Here is a 20,483-nt window from a genome sequence, read left to right on the forward strand (position 1 = left end):
TTAGTAAGGAGTGCGTCAAAAGTTGTTTTTATCTTTTCATGGCAGTTTGGACACCCAAGTTTTTTTGATGAGCACCCTCTTTTACTACTTGGATACATGACCCAGTGAAGCATTCCCTTCTCTCTTTTTGATTCTTTTGCTTAGATTTGTAGATTTGAGATAAACAATATACTATCTGATACCATTGTTGTAACCATTAATAGCGTCTGGTCTGATATATCTGCTGCCCGTAAAACTAGGGCCTTATGATTTCCGCGATGCGGAAAACGCGGACGAATCACGGAATCTACACATGAAAACGGAATTCTCTTATAAACATGGCATTGCACGGAATTTGCAGATATTCTGTTGACACATTAAATAAACACTGTTTTTTTAACTTGCTTCTCTTTTATTTCAGTTTACTTTAAAACAAAAAGCGTATAAGAGGGTCTCTGGCTAAACCGTGGCTGAAAGACATTGTTAAACGCGTTGCGTAGTCTATTAATCATATCTCGAATATTCACGTGTGTTCGTTGAGTTTGTTGATTGTTGCGTGACAAAGAAAATAAATCAGTAGATGATGTGAATTTATGAAAGATTGTTTAAATGTGTGCAGAGGCTGACATTGCAAGCAGTCCCATTCCCAGCCTCGAATGTCAGCAACCTCAAGCAGACGCGCAGACCCACCATTTAAAAAGTGCTGCAATAGATTCTCACTGATGAGGGAGTGAAACACCAAGCCCCTTACCATCATGTAGCCATACTTCAATGGAGATGTGTGCTAACGATGGTAGGCTAAATGCTCTAGAAAACAACACTTATTTAAATGAAAAAATGAAACATGAATCTACAAACAAGTAGGCTACTTTTATGTAGTAGAACATTTTGATTCACAAAGTGCCCTTTTATTGAGATCTAAATTTGCAGCCTAGTTATGGCCATGTAGTTGAAGTTATGCAGGCCCTAGGCCCTAACTGTTGTTTTTGAGCAGAGATTTGTTGAATATTTGGCTAAATGTTGGAGAACTTTGAATGATTGACTTTGCTGAATTTTTAAAAAGCTGAATTGTGTCCGAAACAACTAAAATTAAATCCGAAAAAACGGAATTTGAGAAAAAAAAAAAACGAATTTGGAAAATAAAACACAGATTTTTATAGGGCCCTATAAAACTAATTTATACCGTTAGCCTGCTACCTAGCTAGCTAAACTAATTTAGTTTAATGTTCGGCTTTTGCTAACGTCATACCTTAGTGTTAACCAAAGATTCTAGAGTGCTACGCTCATTTTTAAAAGATGCATTTAACCCAAAGTCATGTCTAGTGAGACAGCTCTCTATGTAGGGAGGGAGGCAGCAGGCAGCTATCCTCCGTTTCGTACAGACCCTAAGACTAACGTAGAATAACACAAACATGCACGCTTGCAAGGGGGGAAAAAATGTATGTATGTAGGTATTTATGTATGTGTGTATATTTTCTCCTTGCAGAATTCTGATTCTGATTTTCTGCATGTATGTCTGTGTGTGTGTATGTTTGTGTGTGCTTGTGTGTGCGTGTGTGCGTGTGTGTGTGTGTGCGTGCCCGTGTGTGTGCGTACATGCGCGTGTGTGTGCATGCATGCGTGCGTGTATATATCTGTGTGCGTGTCTGTGTGCGTGTGTGTGTTTGTGTGTGTGTTTGTGCGTGTGTTTGTGTGTATGTGCATGCGTGCGTGCGTGTGTGTGTGTGTGTGTGTGCGTTACCTTCCAGAGGGATAATCTCCCTGAGGGTGATGGGGCGGTGCAGAGGAGAAAAGAACTGCAGAAGGAAGTGGACAAACTCAAACGCAGCCTTCTGCACCAGGTACGCGTGTGTGTGTGTGTGCGTGTGTGTGTGTGTGTGTGTGTGCGTGGCGTATGTGTGTGTGTGTGCGTGTGTGTGCGTGTGCGTATGTGTGTGCGTGTGCGTGTGTGTGCGTGTGCGTGTGTGAGTGTGCGCGTGTGTGTGTGTGAACTGCCTGGTTGTAGTGGTATCCTCTTGTTGAATGACCGCTCCAGTGAAACAGATGTTGCTAAAGCAGCAAAGGATGGACTAAAGTGTTGCTTTCTTGCTGTCAGCAGAGGCAAGGCAATCACGTCACATCTTACATTAAATAGGCAATCACGTCACATCTTACATTAAATAGGCAACCACGTCACATCTTACATTAAATAGGCAATCACGTCACATCTTACATTAAATAGGCAATCACGTCACATCTTACATTAAATAGGCAACCACGTCACATCTTACATTAAATAGGCAACCACGTCACATCTTACATTACATAGGCAACCACGTCACATCTTACATTAAATAGGCAATCACGTCACATCACGTCACATCTTACATTAAATAGGCAATTTAATTCATATAATATATCACTACATGGGCAATTTAATTCATATAATACATGAATATATTATTATGACCGCCCGTGCAGCTGTGGCGGCGGTCATATAGGTTTTAGTCAGATTTTTTTTTCTTTTTTTCGCATGCCCAAATTTCCATCAATGATTCCCGGGACACTGAAAGAGACCGGGTACCGCGAAACTTGGTGGGCATATAACCCCACATGGATAGCATGGAACCATCGTTTTTTTCGTTTTGATCTGTAGCCCCCGCTGGACTGGACCCCCCTAAAGGAGGGTAGGGCGAACACAGTTTTCTGTGAAAATCTCGAAAACCGTAGGGTTTAGGAGGACCATTTTTTTGTATGTTGATCTCAAGGGGCCATGTCAACCCATTCCATAACCACTCATTTCATGTATAGCGCCACCTAGTTAAACACAAAAAGTAAAAATGAGGTGTTGTAATTGAAGGTATCTGTGACCTAACATAGTCAAAACTGCACGAAATTGGAAGTGTAGGATCATTATGACACCCTCTGTATGCACGCCAAGTTTTGTGGAATTCCGTTCATGGGGGCCACACAATAAATTAATTTATGTTACTATACACCAACTGGCCTGTAGGTGGCGGAGACAGTTTTCTGTGAATATCTCGAGAACCGTAGGGCCTAGGAGGTCCACCTTTTTATGTATGTTGGTCTTAAGGGGGCATGTCAACCCATCCCATTACCACTTATTTCATGTATAGCGCCACCTAGTTAAAAATGAAAAAGCAAAAAAATTAGGGTTTTTTCATCACAGTATCTCTGGCTGACAAGGTCAAAACTGCACGAAATTAAAAGTGTAGGATCATTAGGACACCCTCCGAATGCATGCCAAGTTTTGTGTACTTTCGTTCATGGGGGCCTTACAATAAAATAATTTATGTGTACATTTAGTGACGTACACCAACAAGGATTCGGGACACTGAAAGACCGGGTACACAAAACTTGGTGGGCATGTACCCCCACATGGATAGCATGGAACCGTCATTCTTCGCTTTTGATCTGTAGCCCCGACCCCCGCTGGACTGGACCCCTGAAATGAGGGTAGGGCAGACACAGTTCTCTGTGAATATATCTTGAGAACTGTAGGGCCTAGGATGACCAATTTTTTCCGTATGTTTGCCTCCAGGGGTCATGTTAACCCATTCCATGTGCACACATGTGCATAAACAGATACACACGCACACACATACATTTACAGTAATCATACGTATGACACATATTCACACAGTAGACATATGTACGCATGCATGCACATACACAAACACACAAGCACGCACATACACACCCACACACCCACACACATAAACATAAATTTGTACACGCACACATGCACACAATTCAAGAATTTTCCCCGTCATCTACTCCCTGAATTTTTGGTCATTGATACCCGGGACACCGAACCACCGGGGTACATGAAATTTGGTGGGTATGTAGCCACACTAGACTTTTACGGAAAAATTTCATTTCGTCCCCGGGGACCACCACCAACCCGCCCCCCCCTCCCTTGACTCATGGAGCTGCGTGAATGTTATTACAACTTTTCGCCACGATATGACAGTTTAAGTCCGCTTGATACTGTAAAGTAAGCCATTGGTTTCAAAGGAGATTTTATTTGTGTAAGCCAGCATAGCCTATTGACAATTTATGTTGTAAATAGGCCTACCTTATAATCCTACCTGTAGCTTAGGGAAGCTAACAGCTTTCTATTAGGATCTAGTTTGTTAGTTACCGTTTTGTCATAACTCCCCTGATGCATTTTGCATTTAGAATAGCCAGAGCGTGTATATCTCAATCGGAAAATTAAACTATAGCGGGTGCCTATGGACTAGGCTGGGTGAACCCAGCCTGATCTGCCCGCTATTTATTTTTGATTTCTTAAAAGATTGAGCTTGGTCTGATGAAAGCCAGACTAGCCATGGACCTCAGTTAAACAATGCAAGGGAACATGAATCAGCCTATATTTGCACTAACAATAACGGACAAAAGCTCTTCAACTTTGGCCCGTTAAAATGTGTATGAACAGTCTAGCGGCGCATTTCATCAAGGCCCATTTGGACATGTCAGTTATTTGCACCACTGGTTAGATGTAAAACAGCATTTCGTTTCAGACTAGGCTACTGTTACTTAATTTGTGCATTAACAATAACGTTTCAGACTACTGTTACTTAATTTGTGCATTGACAATAAAGTATTACATGAACTAAAGATGACTAAAATCTTATGTAGAAGAAGAAACATTCACGAAAAATCCATCCATCCAAAAATGACCTTTGTTTTTGATAGCTGTTGAAAACGGCATGGAACTGACAGAGATGTTTTTGTTTAAAAACATAAAAATAAATAAATAAAATAAATAAATAACATTATGCTGATACCTTTTGCTTTTCCCAAATACAATGTAGCCTACAGGTGTAAGTGACCTTTCATCAATCCAGTTGCAATGGATGAACTGTGATGAACTGCCCTACTTGTGATTGTTTAGAGATTTTAAAGGTTTTATAACAATGCTACATCTTCTTTGGCTATTCTACAATCTATTCACCTTTTCAGCACCAGTAGGCTACTTTCTGTGCACCCATACACACACACTCAGGCATGCCAAACAAGCATACACAAAAGTTTCAAGAGTGGGGGATGGAGTAAAATATGGAGACAAATTGAAGTGTGATTTATTTTTTGTGAACGGATGTACAGGACTGGCTTGGGCGGTCATATTTTGTACCGCTATGCTACATCTAGTTTTAATTAAATTGCCTATGTAATGTAAGATGATATATATATATATATATATATATATATATATCGGTAACAATTTATAATAACTACACACAATCCATAATTTATTAAGCCTTTGTTACTTATTAGTTAATGGTTTGTTCATCATTAGTAATTTCTTGTTCATACATAATTTATCATCAGTAAAGCATTTGTTCACACAATTATAAATGGTTTGTTCATAGTAAATAAGCCTATCCAAAAAATATGTTTGTAAGTACATGATTTATGCTTAATAATAGGGCTGTCAAAATAACTGATTAATTTCAATTATGTGAAGTAGTGAGTTGAGCGGTGGAGGCAGTCACCAGGAAAGATTGTTCCAGTATGAAGAAAACTATTTATTTTTAAGCTGCCGGCAGGTGAACAGACAAGACAGACTGGTACATTTAACATTCAATGAAGTTTGCCGTTAACAAAATCCTTAATATCAGCAATAAGGTCGTAATTACACTGAGTCAACAAACCTCTCACAACAGAGGTCCAGAATAGACTGAATTCCCTATTACCTGGACACAGGTAATAAAGTGAGTTACTCCTCCCCTCAGGAGTGAACCAGCATTCATAAATCAATTAAGTGAAGGAAATACATTTCAGTAACAAAACCATGTATAATACATACAAACTTCCATGTTGAACATGCTAATGCATGCAAAACACCCCTCCTGGATGTGGTACAGTCCACTTGTTGGCGCTGCTGCGCGAATAAGGAAGCCACAGTCAATGCGCTCTGCTTTGGCAGACATCGGTAATGCTGCAGGTAAGCTCCGCGATTAGTATGAAGTTCTCCAGTGTGCATGAATGGATGAGTGTGTGGAAAGCCAGGCTCAAGGCATGGCGCGCATCATGCCAATACACCCGTAATCTCCCGCACATTCGCTGACAATGTCATTTAAGAGTTGTATCGCTTCATAAAGTAGATGCCACGCTAGTATACCAACCGCTAGTATACCAACCGCGTCACAGTTGCAAAGCATTCATACCCGATTACTTAACATTATTTCAGTCCTTATTAAAGTAGAAGTAAAACAGTCCACTGTTTTAAAGTACCGCTCAATGTTCATAAGCACTCAATAGCGCTCAAAATGTTCATAAGCACTCAATAGCGCTCATAGCGCTATTTATAGTGACGGGGTGCATATCGCTCCGTCACATTACCCCCTCCTCAAGGATTTTCGTCCTCGAAAACCCGAGAAAGGTAGTCCGCTGTGATGTTCTCTGGTCCCACTCTGTACCAGACTTAAAAGTTGAAGGGCTGTAGCGAGATGTACCACCGGGTCACCCTGGAGTTGGTGTCCTTCATCCGATGTAGCCATTTCAGAGCGCGGTGATCTGTCTCCAGGATGAAGTCCTTGCCCACCAGGTAGTATTTCAGCGACTCCAGGGCCCACTTGATCGCCAGGCATTCTTTCTCCACCGTTGAATACCGGAGTTCCGTGGGAAGAGTTTTCGGCTGAGGTACACCACCGGCTTTTGCTGTCCTGGCTCCCCCTGCAGCAACACCGCACCAAGGCCTACTCCTGAGGCATCTGTCTGCACGGTGAATGGCTGGCTGAAGTCAGGATTCTGCAAAATAGGATCACTGCAAAGACAACTCCTCAAATCATTAAAAGCCTTGTCACAATCTTCAGACCAGGGAACTTGGTTAGCACCGGACTTACGGGTCAATTCAATTAATGGGGCAGCTCTATTGGCAAAGTTGGGTAAAAACCTCCTGTACCAGCCTACTACACCCAGGAAAGAACGCACCTGCTTCTTCGTAGTTGGTCTTGGGATGTCTAGAATGGCACTTACTTTACTCAACTGGGGCTTAATGGTACCCCCACCAATAACATACCCCAAGTATTGTACCTCACATTGAGCCATGGCACACTTATTTGGATTCACCGTCAGTCCGGCTGTCTTGATCCTCTGCAGAACATCCCGGACATGGGTCAGATGATCTTTCCACGTCCGACTGAAGACCACCACATCGTCAAGGTATGCTGATGCGTATTCCCGGGCCCCCTCCAGTACCCTATCCATAAGGCGATGGAATGTAGCTGGCGCCCCCTGTAGGACAAAAGGCATCATAGTGTACTGGAAGAACCCGAATGGAGTTCTAAAAGCAGTCAATTCCTTTGTGCTGTCTGTCAGGGGCACCTTCCCTTACTCAGATCCAGGGTAGTAAGGTATTTGGCGCCCCCTAGCCGATCTATGAGTTCATCAGCGCTCAATATTAGCACATCAGCACATATGCAAACCCCCCTCCAGCCGAACTGTGGCCACACTTATACATTTTCTTAAATAGTTAAATATATAGACATATAGACTTTACTTTACTTTATTTCTGCATTGTTGCACTGTTGACTTACTCATTTGCACCTATCACCATGACCACTATCACCATTGCACTACCACCATGACACTCATTCACACAGAGCACCTTACCATACCTTACTATGCACAGAGAATCACAGGCTCAGTCTCTGCCTCAGTCATTGCAAGCGCCTCTGATTTATTAAATCATCACTCTGTGGATACTGTTTTTAGAATTGATTTAGATTAAGTGTTAGTATAATTTGTATTTTTTGTAATTTGTATTTTAGTATATTTTTTTATATATTGTATTAAGTGTTAGTATAATTTGTATTTTAGTATATTTAGCATATTCTTTATCTTCTACTGTCCTTACTGCTTAGTTGTGTTTTTATATTATATACTTTAATTACTCTTTCTGCTGTTAAAGAATGTGTTTGTGTTGTATGATAGGCATAGGGATTAGTGGTGCTCTGCAGCTCTTCCAGCCTGGCGCTGTCAGCTGACACTCCTGCAAAACTCAATGAGATCTGAGTACATGTTTGGCCAATAAAACCTTCTGGCCACTCTTTCCCATGACTTGTTCTGCCCCAAGTGACCAGCCCACGGTACCGAGTGTCCCAGCTCTAGCACTGTAGATTGAAGTGATTTAGGTACAACCAGCTGCTCTCCCCCATCCCCGTGGCAATACAGGATACCCTGCTTCAGTCTGAACTTAGTGGCTTCTGCATTTCCCTCTGAATCTGGGTTAAAGTCTTTAAAGCAGGACTCAAGTGTGTCATCAGCTTTCTGCAGCTCTCTGATGTTGTGAGAAAGGGCAACTGAGGTGTGCTCACCTGACTCCAGCAGTGGGAGTGTCTCTTGGACCCTTGTTCCTCTGAACTGCTCACGTCTCCGTTGGCTCCGGGTCTTCGGCACCTTCGGTGGGTGTTCCGGAAATGGCAACACATCCCATGAACAGTCCGTTCCCCGTTCCCTGATCTTCGCCCTCGTCACCACCATATTGCAGGGCTTCACAGGCTTAACCAGCTCCAACAGACCTGGAATGTCTTTGCCCAACACCACTGGATACGGTAAGTGCTCAGCTACACCCACTGACACCAAGTACTCCTGCTCACCAATTTGCATATAAATGTCTGCTGTAGGATATGAAATCACATCTCCATGTACACAGCGTATCTTCATAGTGTGTTCTGTCTGGACACCATCTTCTGGAACCCATTTAACCCCAACTAAAGTTTGGCTGCTACCAGTATCAATCAGGGCCTTAAGCTGCTTCCCATCAATTGTCACTTCCACCATTGACTCCCATTGCTCTCCCAGACAATCAGTGACCTCACCATCTGGAATGTAGCACACATGAGACACTTCAGGCTTTCTAAGGGGGCACTTAGGCTTGATGTGGCCTGTCTGACCACAGTGATAGCACACCGGTTCTTCATTGGGAGCTTTGGGTGGATGCTCACTCCTTCGCTCACTGCTAACCTGACCACCCTCAGGCCTGCCTGACTTTGGTGCCTCATATGGCCTACTAGAGCTCAACTTATACTGTCTTGAGCCTTTTTGTGCCGACATGAATGCGTCTGCCAAGCTGACCGCTTCTTTGGCACTGCTGGGGTCATGCTTCTTAATCCACAGACGCACCTCGCTGTTCACCATTCTTAAAAACTGCTCAAGTACAAGAAGCTCCCCAATCTCTTCTTTGGAACGAGCCTTTGGGCACACCCACTTCTCATAGAGCTCCTTAAGCCTGGTGTACAGTTCTTTGGGGGTTTCATCCAGCTGTACTTCTAATGACCGGAAGCGCTGTCTATAAGTCTCTGGGTTGATTTCAAATTTGTCCAGTATTGCCATTCTAACTTTATCATAGTCCATTGTTTCGTCAAAGTCCATTGCTATATAAGCTGCTTTTGCCTTCCCCGTAAGCAAAGGCACTAAGTGCATTGCCCACTCTGCTCTAGGGCAACCACTTGCACTAGCTATTTGCTCAAAGGCTGTTAAAAAGTGTTCAATGTCTTCACCTTCCACATATCTTTGCAACCTTGGACCCCTCCAGCCAGCATAGTGAGGAAAGTGTGAGTAGTCCACAGCCACAGGGCTTAACACTGGGGGGCTTGCCATGTCATTTTGAAAATGCCCCATGGGTAGAAAGGACACTGAAGTGTGCATACCTGCCCCCCACTGGGTCCACGGAACAGTCAATCCACCTGGCACTGGACCCCCTCCTGGAGCACTGGCCGTTGGTGCTCTGTGGTTGTTGATGCTGCCGCCGCTGTTGTCATGACTGGAGCCACTCCCTGAGTCACCGCTGGAATTGTTGCCTGCACTGGAACTGGTGCTGCGGTCCTTGGTGCCACCACCGGAACCACAACCGGAGCTGCCTCTGCTGGAACTGGAACCCTTGAAGCAGTCCAGGACGCCCTGTCTTGCCAAAGGACTGGTTAGCGTAGATACCTGAGCAGATACAGACAAACCCTTGGCCGCTGCTCCTCTCTCACGCCTGTCCCGAGTCACCTCTCCTTGAAGAAGAGAGAATTGATGCTGCAGAACTCTCCATCTCTGTTCTTGCCGAGCCATATCTCTCTCGTATCGATCCTCTTGCGCTTGCTGTGTCATCATGAAGTTCCGAAACATACTTCTCAGCTCCTCATCCTGACCATCCCCACCACCAGGTGGCGGCACATCACCAACAGCTCCGCCTTTAGCCATCCCCGCTTTCTTCTTTCTAGGAGCCATACTGATGTACAAAGTCCATGGTTATACTGCCCCCTGGCCACTGGGAGTTTTTCGCTGCCACCAAATGTGAAGTAGTGAGTTGAGCGGTGGAGGCAGTCACCAGGAAAGATTGTTCCAGTATGAAGAAAACTATTTATTTTTAAGCTGCCGGCAGGTGAACAGACAAGACAGACTGGTACATTTAACATTCAATGAAGTTTGCCGTTAACAAAATCCTTAATATCAGCAATAAGGTTGTAATTACACTGAGTCAACAAACCTCTCACAACAGAGGTCCAGAATAGACTGAATTCCCTATTACCTGGACACAGGTAATAAAGTGAGTTACTCCTCCCCTCAGGAGTTAACATGCAGTAATCCATGAAGTTGGGGGTTCAAACCCTGGTGTTGACCAATGTGGCCTTGCCCTTTAACTTCATTGACATGTCGCTTTGGGTGAAAGTGTCGGCTAAATTAATAAATGCAAGTGTAAACTTTATAACTCATTTGTAAGTGTGTTGCAATACATAAAACGTCCTCACTTTAGATGAGCTCACAAATTATCATTAACAAACCACTTGTAACTCCTGAGTTAATTATGAATTATAGTATTAGGAAGTGGTTTATAAAATATGTATCCTCACCCTAACTGATCATTAGTGCATGTGTATGTAACAACTGTTAAATAATGGAAATATTACTTAATCAAAAACATATTACTGCATCATTAAGTATTAACAATAATGCATGAACATATTTTAGATATAGGCTTATTTACTATGAACAAACTATGTATAACTGTGTGAACAAATGCTTTACTGATGATAAATTAGAAATTACTAATGATGAATATCTCAGTGGCAGCTGCTGGGGAAGCTAATTTTCGGCTTTTTATGATTTTTTTAAATCATAAAAAGTTGATCTTGATCTAGATGTTGCTTTCAGATGACAGCTAAAGGAAAGATCGCTGTCAATCAAGACACCAAGGTTTTTAACAGTATTCTAAGCTTTAAATCCCTTTTCGTTGAGAAATTATGTAATCTTTCATCTATCTTCTTTTTTTGCCAAATACAATCACTTCAGTTTGTTCTCTGTTTAAATGGAGGAAGTTCTTGGCCACCCAGTTGTTCCTGGTCAGTGCATTAGCAAAGGGACTCGAGTACCATGGTACCTGGTTAGTGCATTGGCAAAGGGACTCGAGGACCGTGGTACCTGGTCAGTGCATTGGCAAAGGGACTCGAGGACCGTGGTACCTGGTCAGTGCATTGGCAAAGGGACTCGAGGACCGTGGTCATTAGGTAACAGGGATAGGTAGAAGTGGGCGTCATTGGCATAACTGTGATAAGAGATCTGATTTTTCTGTATTATATGAAGTGTTAAGCGGGAGCATGTAAAGGTTAAATAATAGAAGGCCCAGGATTGATCCTTGGGGGACACCACAGGTTAATGGTCAAGTCAGTTTTATTTTTATAGCGCATTTAACATGCACAGAGTGCAACACAAAGCGCTCCACAAAACAAGACACATAACAAAAAGACAAATGATTGCCGGACGGAGCGGCGTAGTCGCCAGCGTTCCCGCGGCATCAAGACAAACAAACAAATTTACAAAATAACAAAGATGCCTGATGGGGCGGCGTAATCGCCAGCGTACCCGAGACACCTAAGGTAGACAGACAACAAACAAAAATGAGCAAGTAATAAAATAAATAAATAAATAAGAAATTAAAATAAAGAAAAGTCCGTGTTAACTTAGTCCAACTCAGTCCAATGGCAATGACATGGCGCACAGCTGCGTCTTCAGACCAACCCGGAGGATCCAACGTTAACATGCCTTCTAAGAGTGACGTTAGTAGACTGCAGTCTAGAGATCACTGGAAGCATAGAAGCTAACTGTCTGAAGTCATTGGCGATCCTGCAGATCAGCAACTCTGTGGACCCCCGACCGACAGCCTGATGCTCAGAGAGACTGCAGAGCTCCCCAACGTCAACGGTAGTTTCGAACGTTAGTAGCTGCTAGCTAGAAGCTAGTCTGCTCAATCCAGACACAGTTAACATTAGTCTGCACCAAAAACTTTGGTCTGCACAAGCAGACTCCAGGCAATAAGGCAGATGGCAGCTTGCAGGTCAACAGCAGCTCGGCGGCCACGGCAGATCCCTCACAGAGTAGCCAGCCCAGGTCCAGCTGTCCCGATAAAGCTCCTCGACCAGACAGTGAAGTGCAGCACCGCTCACGGATGGATGGATGGAAGGATGTCAGTCCAGGGCAAAGGTTCTAGCCATAGCAAGCTCCCAATGGACCAACGCCAACGACATCAGCCGACTTGGAAGCAGTAAAAGGGACTAAGAATAACACGGCAACTATCGAAAGTAACATAAATGAAGAGATAATACATTTAACTACACAAAACAATAAAAAAAATGAACATGACATTACATAAAAACAAACAAAAACATGATGCCAGATGGAGTGGCGTGTCTCGCCAGCGTCCCCGTAACCTAGCAACACGTGGTGCAGAAGTGTAGTTGCCAATGGCGACCAGAAAGAGCCCAACCCAGTGCTCAAGCCTGTGCAGCATTATGGGATACTGAACTGCACCAAAACCTGCACAGAGGTCCAATAATACTAATACTGATGTTTTTCCTGAGTCAGTAAGACGTATGTCGTTTGAGACCTTGATGAAAGCTGTCTCAGTGCTGTGATGTGCTCTAAAACCAGAATGAAAACGGTCGAGACAGCAATTTGCAGTTAAAAAGTCAGTTAATTGATTAAAAACTATTTTCATCAGTTTTTTTTTTTTATTTGATAAAAGGTGAGTTAGATATGGGTCTAGAATTGTTAAAGACTGAGGTGTCCAGATTTATTTTCTTAAGAAGTTACTTTGCCGTTGTAAACAGCCTCCTTCTCATGATTTCTTTCCCCTGCACATGTACATGAAGTGCTTTAACAACGGGCCAAAACTATCTCCAAAGAGCTACATCTACTGACAAGATAATGTTCCAAAGAGCTACATCTACTGTAAAAACATCCTAGGGTCTATTCACGGCAGTTAACAACTTCAAACTTGTGTGTTTGTGTGTGTGAGCAGCAGTCTGTAGTGGGCGTAGAGACTCAGCTGGATGAGCAGGCGTTGGCTCAGGAGCTAGTGTTAATGTGTGTGTGTGTGTGTGTGTGTGTGTGTGTGAGCAGCAGTCTGTAGTGGGCGTAGAGACACAGCTGGTTGAGCAGGCGTTGGCTCAGGAACAGGAGCTGGTCAGGGAGACGCATCGTCAGAGGGAGGAGCTTAGACACCTGGCCTGCCTCGCCCAGATCAAAGGAGATGAGAGAGACCAGAAGAGCAGAGAGCTGCTCAGAGCCCAGGTATGATACACACACACACACACAGAAGAGCAGAGAGCTGCTCAGAGCCCAGGTATGATACACACACACAGAAGAGCAGAGCGCTGCTCAGAGCCCAGGTATGATACACACTCACACACACACACACACACACACACACACACACACATGCGCACAAACACACACACACACACACACAAACACACATCATGCGCGCGCACACACACACACACAGACGAGCAGAGAGCTGCTCAGAGCCCAGGTATGATACACTCACACACACACACACACACACACACGTGCGCACACACACACACGCCTTATTCTGAGTTAGAACACGGATCAATCGGATAGGTTTGCCTTATTACAGTGCATGAAAATGAATAAATTCAACGTTTAATGCGACTGAAACCGCTGAACCGTCTGACCTCATTCAAAGACTCCTACAAAGCTCTTGTAACGGACAATCGTAGAATGTATTTTTCATATTTGTGAACTTTATACTTTTTGAGATATTTACGATAAAAGAGCAATAAAATCCCATAGACTTAACATTGACCGCCGTGGCGGCAACTTTTAGCATTATGACGTGACCTGCACCTGAAAGCAATCAACAGCTGGTCCGCTGCAATCTTTCTATCACTGGAGCTGTGAATCTTCTGAACGTTTTGACCTGCCGTGATACTTTACTTGCTCGTAAAACTCTCCTCCAGAGGCACATTTCTCTAACTACAGACAAGGTAAGTGGTCCGATTTTTGGTATTTGACTCATTTATGTCGTCAAACATTATGTTATGTAGCTTTCTACTATAGGCCTAGGCTATGAAATGATAGGTCACAAGTAGCCAAACTCGGTAGTTCTAACGTTAGGGGAATAGTTAACGTTAGCACTTATCCTATCCGTTGATATTTATTATGTAAGGAAAGTTATGAAACCCATCTAATCAACGTTAATAAGTCGTCACTTCATATATATATACACACACACACACACACACACATCATTCTGCTGTATTAAAACAAAGAATGTTGATCAATATTGAATTAACAATTTATTTTTACTGACTGTCATATACTTTAAGCTAACATCTAATCGAGTAAGTGGTTTTCAAGAATACTGGACACGTCTATGTAATCTGAATAATCATACTGTAAGTAATTTAATGTTATACACAGCAGCTTTTTTGCATTTACATGCAATGGTAATTCCCTGGAATTGCATTTTCTAGTTATTATTCCGCTGACGCTTTTTGTGCGTTTAATACAGCTTCAACCATTTAACTTAGAAACTTCATTCAAACTGTAGGTCTTACTTATGTGACTTCAGCTATGTATTTTTCAACTTTGTAACTTTTATACTTTTTAAACTATTAATTAAAAACTACTAAAATTTCCCCATTGACTTAACCATTGATGGAGCCACTGTGTGTGTTCGAAACGCGAGACAGCTGCCTACTGCCTCCCTCCCTACATAGAGAGCTGTCTCACTAGACATGACTTTGGATTAAATGCATCTTTTAAAAATGAGCGTAGCACTCTAGAATCTTTGGTTAACACTACGGTATGACGTTAGCAAAGGCCTGACGTTAAACTAAATTAGCTTACGTAAGTTAGCAGGCTAATGGTATAAATTAGTTTTACGGCCGGCAGATATATCAGACCAGACGCTATTAATGGTTACAACAATGGCATAATCAGATAGTAAATTGTTTATGTCTAATCTGTAATCTACAACTCTAAGCAAAATAAGGTCACACAAATGACATTTTAAACAGATTCAGCAGCCATTACCGATCCGCCATGTTTGTTTACCTTTCACAGCTGTTTCAGGCGTTGCCGCAAGGGATTATGGGTAGGAGGGAGCATGAAGTGTGCGTCGATGCTGCCTTCAAAAATGACCGTTATTTGGGAATTCTAAGATATCTTAAAAGGCAGCAGAATTTGTTTTTTCGGTTTCGAACCGCACTTGCTGCCTTGCTCCCCAGTTAGATATCTTAAAAGGCAGCAACTTTACCCATTTCGAACACACCCACTGTCTCAGGCTTTAAGCATACAATATGGCTGTATTAAGACTGCAGATCCTGTTCAACTGCTTCCTGTGCCCACAACTGTTTCAAAATAAAAGTCCCTTTAAACTATCCAACTTTTTAACTGTTCAACTGTTATCAACTGTTACTGTAACTGTTTGACAACTATGACTCCCATCAACTGTATCCTCTGCCTTCAACTGTTTCAAAATAAAAGTCCTCACTACCTAGTTAGCATCATTAACATTTTAGCATAGTTAACATTTTAGCAAAACTGCTAAAAATGATTAGCTAAGTAAGCTCGCATGGTTAGTGAGCTAGTCACATGGTTAGCATAGTTAGCATGTTAACATAGTTAGCATGTTATCATTTTTAATAAAACTGCTACAAATGATTAGCTATGTTAGCATTGTTAGCATAACTGCTAAAAATTATTAGCTAAGTCACATGTTTAGCATAGTTAGCTTGTTTTTCCAAAACTGCTAGGAAACATGAGCTAAGTTAACTAAGTAACTTAGCTTTGTTAGCATAACTGCTAGCAAACATTAGAGCCATTCCAACTGTCAGTTATCATCAACTATCTACCTATATAGAGCCTTTAAACTATTTGTCTACCAACACGCATTAAACTATCAGTATGTCAACAACCTTTAAACTATCTATATATAACTTTTAAACTTTCAACATTCATTAAACTATCTGTCTATTAAACTATCTGTCTATTAACAACTGTTAAACTATCTACATTCAACTTTTAAACTGTCTACGTCTAAACTATCAAGTTTTTATTAAGCTATGCTATGTCTGTCCTAGCTTTATTTTCATGCACTCGTAATTCCCTGGAATTACATTTTCTAGTTCTTATTCTTCCGCTAACGCATTTAATGCAGCTTCAACCATTAACGTTGAAATTTCATTCAAACTATGTTACGTAGGTCTTAACTTAGGACATGGGGGCTTTGTATTTTTCATCTTTGTAACTTTTATACTTTTTAAACTATTAATTAAAAACTATTCAAAAGTTCCCCATAGACTTAACATGGGCTGATGACATCATAATAGAGCACTTAACCCTTAAAGGAGTACCGTCACACTGGTGTGACGGGAATGTTGAGAAATTAACGTTCTAAAGAATATCTGGGTTCATTGAATTCAACATAGAATTTTAGAACCTTCAATTGTTGCGGAACTTAGAACGTTCAAAAACCTACACCAAAGATCCTTGATTACTAGCAAGATAGAGCAACGTAATTCGTTACTATGGGAGCAAAACGGGACAGTTCCAGTCTGCATAAGTGGGAGTGTCACCTTACGTCACTAAATAAACTTTCACTCTTAATAAGCAATAAGAACAGATAAACATAATTGTGTTCACAGTATCATTGTCTATAATCATGTATGATACCAATGAATCATTCTTTAGGACATGATATAAATAATTGAATTAGTCATGTGTACCGAGCTAGCTAGCTAGCTAACGCTAGCTTAAAACGCCATACAAGTGGATGGGAGTAGCTATGGCAATACAGATATGCGCTAACAAGTGACTAGTAGTTGAAGGACTTCGCTTAAACTTAATATACTGTTCCTAGAATCCTAGGCCAGGTGTTCCGGCCACCTGCATCAACTATCAGTTTCTCAGGCTTTAAGCATACAGTCTCCTTCTCTTAATAAGATTACACATCTTGTTCAACTGTTTCCTCTGTCCACAACATAATTTAACCATTTAAACTATCCACCTATTTAACTGTTCAGTAATTCCAATTATATTAAACCTCATTTACCTAGCAAATCATTTAACCATTTAAACTATCCACCTATTTAACTGTTCAGTCATTCCAACTATAATAAACCTCACCTACCTAGTTCAGTCATTCCAACTATATTAAGGTTGGACAAAAAACCTCATCTACCCAGTTCAGTCATTCCAACTGTATTAAACATCATCTACCTAGTTCAGTCATTCCAACTACATTAAACCTCATCTACCTAGTTCAGCCATTCCAACTATATTAAACCTCATCTACCTAGCAAATAATTTAACCATTTAAACTATCCACCTATTTAACTGTTCAGTCATTCCAATTATATTAAACCTCATTTACCTAGCAAATCATTTAACCATTTAAACTATCCACCTATTTAACTGTTCAGTCATTCCAACTATAATAAACCTCACCTACCTAGTTCAGTCATTCCAACTATATTAAGGTTGGACAAAAAACCTCATCTACCCAGTTCAGTCATTCCAACTGTATTAAACATCATCTACCTAGTTCAGTCATTCCAACTACATTAAACCTCATCTACCTAGTTCAGCCATTCCAACTATATTAAACCTCATCTACCTAGCAAATAATTTAACCATTTAAACTATCCACCTATTTAACTGTTCAGTCATTCCAAATCTATTAAACCTCATCTACCTAGTAAATAATTTATTTAACCATTTAAAATATCCACCTCTTTAACTGTTCAGGCATACCAACTATTTTAAACCTCATCTACCTAGCAACCAATCTAGCAACAGCCTAGCAACCATGTCAAATACCCTAGCAACAGCCTAGCAACCACTTCCACAGTTACAACCTAGCAACCAATGAGTTAAACCAAGCAACCAGCATAGCAACCACCACAACTGAGCTAGCAACAGCCTAGCAACCACCTCAAGTACCATAGGAACAGCCTACCAAACATGTCAAAAACCCTAGCAACAGCCTAGCAACCATGTCAAATACCCAAGCAACAGACTAGCAACCACCACAATGTCAACCTAGCAACCACCATAGCAACCAACAGGATTACCCAAGCAACCAGCATAGCATCCACTTAATTTGGCAACAACCAACATATGTACCCTAGCAACACTATTGCAACTATATCTGCATTATTTGTTTTTTTCTCTGTATGATATTTTACATATTATTATGACCGCCGCGCAGCAAAGCGGCGGTCATATAGGTTTAGTCAGATTTTTTTTTCTCCTTTTTCGTGATGCCCAAATTTCCGTCAAGGATTCCGGGACACTGAAAGACCGGGGTACACGAAACTTGGTGGGCATGTAACCCCACATGGATAGCATGGAACCATCATTTTTCGTTTTGATCTGTAGCCCCCCCCGCTGGACTGGACCCCCCCGAAAGGAGGGTAGGGCAGACACAGTTTTCTGTGAATATCTCTAGAACCGTAGGGTTTAGGAGGACCATTTTTTTTTGTATGTTGATCTCAAGGGGCCATGTCAATCCATTGCATAACCACTCATTTCATGTATAGTGCCACCCAGTTAAACACAAAAAAGTAAAAATGAGGTGTTGCAGTCGCAGGTATCTGTGACTTAACATAGTCAAAACTGCACGAAATTGGAAGTGTAGGATCATTATGACACCCTCTGAATGCACGCCAAGTTTCGTGGAATTCCATTCATGGGGGGCCACACAATAAATTAATTTATGTTACTATACACCAACTGGCCTGTAGGTGGCCGGAGACAGTTTTCTGTGAATATCTCGAGAACCGTAGGGCCTAGGAGGTCCACCTTTTTTATGCATGTTGGTCTTAAGGTGGCATGTCAACCCATCCCATTACCACTTATTTCATGTATAGCGCCACCTAGTTAAAAATTAAAAAGCAAAAAATTCGGTGTTTTCATCACAATATCTCTGGCTGATATGGTCAAAACTGCACGAAATTAAAAGTGTAGGATCATTATGACACCCTCCGAATGCATGCAAATGCACATTTAGTGACGTACACCAACAAGAATTCCCGGGACACTGAATGACCGGGGTACACAAAACTTGGTGGGCATGTAACCCCACATGGATAGCATGGAACCGTTGTTTTTCGTTTTGATCTGTAGCCCCCCCGCTGGACTGGACCCCCCGAAAGGAGGGTAGGGCAGACACAGTTCTCTGTGAATATCTTGAGAACTGTAGGGCCTAGGATGACCAATTTTTTCCGTATGTTTGCCTCCAGGGGTCATGTTAACCCATTTCATGTGCACAAACAGATGCACACACATACATTCACAGTAATCATACGTATGACACATACTCACACGTTAGACATATGTACGCATGCATGCACAGGCACATACGCAGGCACACACACAAGCACACACACGCCCACACGCACACACACACACACACACACACACACACACACACACACACACACACACACACACACACACACACACAACATAAACATGTACATGTACATGCACACATGCACACAATTCAAGAATTTCTCAGAATTATGAACAGGCAAGATGGAGGTGGGGTTGTATAAAATTAATTTTACATGTGAAATCTATGAACTAATCATGTTTTGGTACTTGTTGTCTAGCAGATACCAGTGAGAATTGAGTGTGGATAATGCAATTTAGTGAGACAGTTAGAATCATATAGGCCTTTCAGCGTGATTTATTTTTGTGGAAAAAATGTGCTGGACTGGGCGGCGGTCATATTTTGTACCGCTCTGCGGTACATCTAGTTTTTTGCATTTTCATGCACTGTATTTCCTTCAGGAAATGCTTTTCTAGTTCTGTGTTCTTACTCTGTGGACATACCTCGGTAGACATACATGTCTTGACCAGATAACGTTTTCACCAAACTGTTCAAACACTAGTGCTCTATTCCATTAAAGTGCTGCAGTTCCTTCTCCAGAGGAGGGTTTTCATTGGTTCATGTGTTTACTGTGTCTCCATAGCAACGCTACAACCGTATCAAAGAGGATCTTCGGGGGAAAGACCTGGTTATCCAAGAGCACAAGAAACAGAGCATCGAGATCCAGTCCAGGTACACACACACACACACACAAGACACACATCGAGAAAGTCCAACACACACACAGAAACAGAGCACAAAACCCAGTACCAGAGTTAGGTTCCACCACCACACACACAAACAAGAGCACAAAAACCCACATACACTA

General features: G+C 41.9%; 2 protein-coding genes across 5 annotated transcripts in view; one reads left to right on the forward strand and one right to left on the reverse strand.

Moving 5' to 3' along the window:
* ccdc146 (coiled-coil domain containing 146) overlaps positions 1 to 20,483 on the forward strand; it is a 99,629-nt gene that overhangs the window by 60,222 nt on the left and 18,924 nt on the right. For all 3 annotated transcript variants that reach the window (XM_048267375.1, XM_048267377.1, XM_048267376.1), the window contains 3 exons: positions 1,728 to 1,820; positions 13,372 to 13,542; positions 20,259 to 20,347. In XM_048267375.1, coding sequence (XP_048123332.1) covers positions 1,728 to 1,820; positions 13,372 to 13,542; positions 20,259 to 20,347 — 353 coding nt within the window. The remainder of the gene's footprint in view (positions 1 to 1,727; positions 1,821 to 13,371; positions 13,543 to 20,258; positions 20,348 to 20,483) is intronic.
* The window catches only part of LOC125310197 (histone-lysine N-methyltransferase NSD2-like), a 49,507-nt gene continuing 35,447 nt past the window's right edge, over positions 6,424 to 20,483 (reverse strand). For both annotated transcript variants that reach the window (XR_007196261.1, XR_007196262.1), the window contains one exon: positions 6,424 to 7,221. The gene's annotated coding sequence lies outside the window, so the exon portion shown is untranslated. The remainder of the gene's footprint in view (positions 7,222 to 20,483) is intronic.

The sequence above is a fragment of the Alosa alosa genome, chromosome 17 (assembly GCF_017589495.1).
Source record: "Alosa alosa isolate M-15738 ecotype Scorff River chromosome 17, AALO_Geno_1.1, whole genome shotgun sequence".
Classification (NCBI taxonomy): domain Eukaryota; kingdom Metazoa; phylum Chordata; class Actinopteri; order Clupeiformes; family Clupeidae; genus Alosa; species Alosa alosa.